Below are 7,116 nucleotides of genomic sequence, written 5' to 3'. Positions count from 1 at the left end.
CTTGCTGTTTAGACTTCTGGCATTGGGTACCATTACATCTAGGTTCCTATCCCTTGTGGTACCTATGAAGGTGGGTTTGTGTTTTGAGACTTACCTATTCAGGGCATTCTGTGGGTACTGACAGCCTTTGCCAGTATCCATGGGGCATGGAATGATAGGTGCACGCCACCCCTAGCAGGTGGTGCATCATGTCATGCTCCGCATGTCTTCCCAGGCTGAAACACATTGGCTCCCCTTTGACTAACTGCATTACTTCAGCCAGTTATTGCACTTGATCATCCCATTGTCATTTTGTGGCTTCATGCTTGGTGAGGGTGGATGTTAGTCAGGGTGCTCAGGTGTGCATATAGTACATGGTGTTACATTACTTAACACATGGCATTCATGCCTCAGGTGGTGCTGCAGGGCTGCCTCTGTCGGATGCGCATATTACACTTCCCTGTACATGTTTGTGAGCAGGTCATGTCATTTTAGGCATCCATGTTATTATTTGAGTGAGTCAGAGGGGGTATCATTCCCAGGGTTCCTACTGAGCCAGTGTATGTGCTATGTGTTGCTTCTTTGCCAAGGCCAGGGCATACTGGGCACGCCTCCTTCTGCCTACTGGGGCAGGCTCAGGTTGTTCCTCCTCCGAGTCACGCTCTGCCTGTGATGGCCTTGGCAATGGTGGGGGGCTGTTTGGCCCAGCCCTATGCTGGTCCTGCTGCAGCTGTTTTTGCAAGATCATATTATGTAGCATAGCACATACCATGACAATTTGGGTACATGTAGTTGGTGTGTACTGCAAGGCTCCACCAGATGTGTCCAGACACCAGAACCGTGACTTGAACAGCCCAAACACACACTCTATTACATTATGTGTTTGTGCATGTGCCTCATTATGGCGTTCCTGTTCAGGTGTGTGTGCATTTCTGATGGGTGTCATCAGCCACGGCTCCAGTGCATAACCTGCATCCCCCACTAGGTGTCCGTGTGGGATGCCCCCATTGGCAAATGTCTGGTACAGCTGCATCAAATGCCAGATGTGGGAATCGTGGTAACTCCCAGGGCAGCCAGCACACACATTCATTATTATGCCCTGGGCATCACACACGACCTGGCAGTTGATGGAGGGGAAGCCCTTGTTGTTAATGTAGGCCCTACCCCGCTCACCGGCTGGTGCTTTGATGCGTATGTGCGTTCAGTCTAGTGCACCCACTACCTCAGGGTATTCCGCTATTTGCTGGAAGAGACGCATATTGCTGACCAATACCTCATGGGCATTGGGGAAATATACATGATCACCGACATGTGCTGACATGGCATCCAGGAACTGGTGCAGTACCCTGGAGGCTGATGCCTGTAATATCCCCATCATATCGCCAGTTGGTCTCTGGAAGGTACCTGTTGCTAGTATTCTTAGGCCAACACATACCTTGGTTTCCACTGGGATGGGTTCCCCTCTGTTGGTTCTGTGTGTGAGGCGTGGCCTGCACAGCTCAACAATTTGCTGCAGGAGCTCTCTGTCCACTCTATAGCGCTCTACTATCTCCAGCTCATGTAACCCGTGGTAGGTGACCCTGAGCCTGTACACTCTTCTCCGTCTCCTCACTGTGGGTTGTCTGGCACCATCTGCATTCTCACCACCCTCAGCAAGTCGCCTATGTCTCATTATGACAGCTATGGCAGCCCCTAACATTTCTGCTCTGAGTGAAGCTTTTTCAGTTTTCATTTCTATTAGCTTACTCCTGTCTTGCAGTGTCTCTTAAGAGAAACATCCTGCACTACTGTTTGCAGAGTTTTAAGTGCTGGGCTGGGCTACTATTCTGCCTGTGTAATTGCCTGCTTCTAATTGTTTTCACCTGCTAGCTTCAGCAGTTATCCCTGCTAGCTTCCTATTAATTCTGTTGCTTCCTTTTTCCTTTCTGTTTCCTCAGGGGGGAGCAACGTGCATACCAGCAGAAACACGCTCACAGTGGCTTACATGTGCGCACACGTGCTTACATGGTTCAGAATCTACTTATTCGGGTTAAAACGTGCACACCCACACAAACACTGTTACACATTTGCCAAGAGCCTCCAACATGCTCAGCCTGCCCTACACGCGCGCACACCAGCGCAAACAGTGTTAAACATCTCCCAACATGCTCCCACATGCTCAGTCTGCCTTACACGCATGCAAACTGCCCTACTCGCGCTTCATGGCTCACACACGTGCGCATGCACGCCCAGCAAGAAACCTTGGTGTAAGTAACAGTGTACACCTTCCATTTCTTGACTTTCCCTGACTTATCTAGTGGCACACCTCTTTCCATGATCTGTGTCTGTCATCTGTCATGTTGCACTGACCTCCAATGAACTGCATTTCTTTCTACCATTCCCCACTGTGATGTCACCTATCTCCTACTCTATTCCTCCCCCTTATGTATCTCTTACACTACTCAGACTGTACTCATTTGCTATGTGACTGTGAGATTCAGTATCCTAACCCTCATTTACATGAGATTGCCTACTAATGCTTAGTTACATGTCTTAGACTCAGCTTCCCCCCTTAGCAACCACTACACGGTGGCCATGTTGATTTTGGTCTGCTGGTCCCTGCATTGTCATTCCATGTATTGCATGAAACACACATTTGTGGGTTTATAACCTTCTTTTTTATGTTTTATACAGTGCAGCCCATTAGCGCGGGGCTGCGCTGGGTTTAAACATTGGCGATCGCCGAAAGAAAATTATATTTTTATTATTTTTGCATCGGGTTACCTTGCCAATGGACACATATTTGGCCATTGGCATGCTGCCTGAGACATATGCACCCTTTATTTGGAGCTGACATGGCTCCATTGTGGAATTTGCAGAAACATACTCAGTTGTCAACTGAGTACATTTCTGCAGCTAAAACGTCTCTTACACGGACTGGTTTCTGCTTCGTGGATCGCTAATTACCTCATTTGCATACCTTTTGGCTGCAAGTGAGGCATTTAGCATGTCCACGCCCAGTCCGTGTAAGAGACATTTTAGCTGGTCTCTTACACGGAGTTTAGGGCTGTTCCTGGATCGCGAGGCTTGCATGGAGTGTTACACGTCTCTTACACTCTGTGCAAGCCTTCGTGAATCCTGCCCATTGTCAATTTGCCAGTTTAGCACTTGATGAAGAAAAGTGTCAATGTGGTACTTTTAGAACAGTAAATATACTTGACCCACATATTTTAATTTTATTTGGTACAAAATGTTATCTTATATATATTTAGCTCTGGCAAGCATTTAAGTAGACCATCCATTGTTAAATGCATTCTAGAACTATTTTTTTTATTAAAATTTAACAGTTTATCATTCTTAAAACCAAACAACCATAAATCCAATGCTAAACATACTCCTTGACTTCAATTACCAAGCCTTAAAATTCCTTCCAAATTTATTTTTTTGTTACTAATGACTGCTTTCCAATTAAATATTCTTTGGTGTTTAGCTCAGGTCTTAATAGTATTATGTAACACTTAAGGAAAAATATACAGCTTAATAGACCAACACTTGAAGATAAAATAGCAAATATTTCTACAGAAACCATGTACTTTCCTTTAGTACTCAGATATGCTGGGACAAAAGTAATCCAAACACTTGCAAACACAGTCATGCTGAATGTAATATATTTGGCTTCATTAAAAGTATCAGGCAATACTCTTGCTAAGAAAGCAATTAAGAAACTAAGACAAGCAAGAACACCAAGGTATCCTAACATGCAATAGAATATGATTATAGAACCTTCATTGCATTCTAGAATTATTTTGCCCTCTTCTGAAACAAAATTATTTTGTGGGAAGGAAGGATTCTTAGCTAACCAGACAACACATATAACAAACTGAATCAATGCACAAGTTATTATAATGATTGTTGGGGTCTTTGGCCCCACCCATTTCCTCATACTGCTGTTTGGGTTTGTAGCAGTGAATGCTATTATTACTGTGATAGTTTTTGCAAGTATGCAGGAAATGCAGACAGAAAATATCATTCCAAAGCTAATTTGACGAAACATACAATTCAACTTCAAAGGTCGTCCAATGAATATTAATGAGCACAGGAAGCAAAGGCAGAGGGAGAGCAAGAGGAGATAACTTAGATCGTGGTTGTTGGCTTTAACAATCGATGTTTCCCGGTATCTCATAAATACACAAAGAATGGCTGCAGTCAGTAGAGAAAGGAATGTGGCAATGGAAGCCAAAGCAGCTCCTAATGGATCTTCATAAGACAGGAATTCCACAACTCTGGGGACACATGTGTCTTGTTTATCACTGGACCACTGCTCTTGTGGGCATTTTATGCATTCTCTGAGATCTGGAGAAAAGAGAAGGAAAGAAACACAGTAAGTGGGAGAAGGAATATATTTTCTTCTCATAACTAATACATGATGATGTCCAGTCATGAATTAATTTTACAAACTTGTTCTGTTTCCAAGGTACCATTGAGTATTAAGCATTACACACTATATTCTAATATGTTAGTACATTTAGCTAAATACTTTAAATGTATGTATAGTAGTTGCATACATGTCACATTAAAATATTTTATGGAAAGTAGTTTCTCATATTGTCTAATCCAAGGCCTTTATTAGTGAGTCCCACACACATGAAATGGTGTTTACAGATGTTTAAGTTCTCTTCCCCTTTAGTGATGATAGTAAAACACCTTATGGGCTTAAGCTGCAAATGACATTATATCTGGAGAGTTTGACCAGGGGTATTAGCCTGCTTGCATTATCTGATCGAAGAGAAGTTTTGGGCTATTGGTGTCCCCCAGCAAATAATGAAGACATGAACCACTGTGTGACATTCACTAAAAACTCTAATGTTAAACTGAAGACAGCATGTTTGTGAATTAAAATGATAGAATGAGAGGTAAATATAGCAGAAAGCTAAGAGGAGTTGCTGAGAACGTGTTTTTCTAGTGTGTGACTCTGTGACTGCCCAGTTGGGCTATATTTTAGCAGCAACATTCAACTGTTATTATTTATAGCAGTAGCAAAGGACTGAAGTGAGGTCTGCAAAAAGACAAAGTGATGGACAAACAAAATGGTCTACCTAATTATGTAAAAACACCAAATATTTTTCAGTGCTCTGATTGTTGTCCTTAGGAAATGCACTTTTTATGGCTGAAGATCAATTTCAGATGTTTGATGTTATAGCAACAAATGTATTTGTTAAATAATTACAATGGGTTGCTAGAAATTTTTTCTAGTGTACTTATGAGGCATTCATGCTAAAGGCAGACAAAAACAACAGAGAAATTTCTACAGTCAGGGAGTAATGTGATAATGTTGCTTTACCTGGTATTTGGGGTAGTTAAGAGTTATTAGTTTGCACCATTATCAGTAAAGCAAGCTGGCCTTCCAGTCCGTTGCATTGCTTCCTTCATTCATTCGCTTATTCATTCATTTTCTTGTACCTACTTTTATCCAATTCAGGAACATAGTTGATTGGAAACTATCCTGGCAGGTAGTTGGCATAAGGCAGAAAATCAGTCCTCGATAGGATGCCAAGCCATCTGTCATAATTTCAAAATGTCAATATTTGTGAATGGTTTCTGCTTTAAGAATGTCCAAAATATGTTACCAGTTTTAGGTTGGATATTCTAGAATGTTAATATCTGAAGTTAATAAAAGGATGATAAGCTTCTTGGGGAAATAAAATATGTATGTAAGCACTGCTGTGCAAAGACTTCTCTCTATAAAGAAAGGTACATTTAAGGGATGTAAGAGAAATCTACCTTTTCTTATATTAGAATAATGAGATATAATACTTAATTTCTTAGATCATCCAAAAATAGTCCATTCAGCAATTTATTTGCTATGGAAGCTCTTACATGCTAAATTAACAATGCAGTTTCTTGATACCTGAATAGTCCTAGTATCCACATATATTTGTGTAAGTTTAATCCTGTTACATAGGGATCCAATTGGCATACCCTGTGTCACTGTGTGTTAATGAAGCTGTGATCTTGTTTTACTTTAAATATTTAATTTTAAATAACTAAATAATGTATTTAAATGATTAAAGCCATAGACATCTATTGTACTATACCCCACAACAGTATTGTATACTATATTTTACTAACCCATTTCATGACTATGATTTGAACTTTTCTTTTTGGATATTTGTTTATAATTCCTAATGTAATGTATTGTGAGCTTCTTCATTGTAAATATCACTCCTAATGTAACTTGTAATTCTTTGATGATGATGAGGAGGATAATAATAATAATAATAATAATAATATTATTATTATTATTATTATTATTATTATTATTATTATTATTATTATTATCATCTGCCACAGGAGATTGCTGACAAACCCCTCCTGTTTCTAGACAATTGTGAATGGTGGAAGAATAAAACAAAGGGGCTTACTTATTGTATTGATCTGCAACTTTAGGAAGCTTTTCTACAAATCCTTCCAGTTATGATAAAAGTATCCCCATTTTGCCAGTCCCACAAGGCAGACTTAATGCAAATTGTGGTTGGTGGCAGAATAAAGAAAATAAAGACTTGTTTTATTCTATTGATCTGTGATTTTAAGGTGCTCACCAGCAAATTTCTCCAATCAGTATAGATGCCTCTCCATTTGGCTAATTCCACAGGACAGACTTGTCACACATTGCAGATGGTGGCAGAATAAAGAAAATCAAACAAAAGCTCCCATGTTGCATTGATCAGTGGATTTATGGAGATCAAACAAAAATCTGGGTGATTATTCGAGAAGCCTCCTATTTGGCCAACCCCAAAGGACAGACTTACCAAAAACTGAAGATTGCAACAAAATAAAGAAAACAAAAGTTTCTTTATTGTATTCATCTCAACTTTAAATACACCATCTACTTTCCCTGTGATGCATTTTTGTTTGATTTCATCTCTTCTTATTGTAGCAAGACCTAAGCAGATGACCCCTCACCCCCACCCTCTTTGCATACACACATAAGCTTGGAGGCTGGTTCAGCTCACCAAACAACTCTGTCTTTGCATTAGTAAGGAAAAATAGTTTGGAAGTGATATTTCACCCAATCCCTACAAGTCTGGGCCAGGTTCAAGTGTTAAACCAAAGTACATGCTTTCAGGCGCTCTTTCCATTTATCCCTAGTGATATTTG

At 40.5% G+C, this 7,116-nt stretch overlaps 1 protein-coding gene across 1 annotated transcript in view; it reads right to left on the bottom strand.

Moving 5' to 3' along the window:
- Positions 1 to 3,394: 3,394 nt before the first annotated feature.
- LOC122808451 (vomeronasal type-2 receptor 26-like) overlaps positions 3,395 to 7,116 on the bottom strand; it is a 148,175-nt gene continuing 144,453 nt past the window's right edge. Inside the window, exon 4 of the mRNA XM_044079412.1 lies at positions 3,395 to 4,311. Within this exon, the coding sequence (XP_043935347.1) occupies positions 3,395 to 4,311 (917 nt within the window). The remainder of the gene's footprint in view (positions 4,312 to 7,116) is intronic.

This window comes from Protopterus annectens, chromosome 8.part0, assembly GCF_019279795.1.
Source record: "Protopterus annectens isolate FY-2018-M chromosome 8.part0, PAN1.0, whole genome shotgun sequence".
Classification (NCBI taxonomy): domain Eukaryota; kingdom Metazoa; phylum Chordata; order Ceratodontiformes; family Protopteridae; genus Protopterus; species Protopterus annectens.
This window is presented reverse-complemented; position numbering and strand designations above follow the sequence as displayed.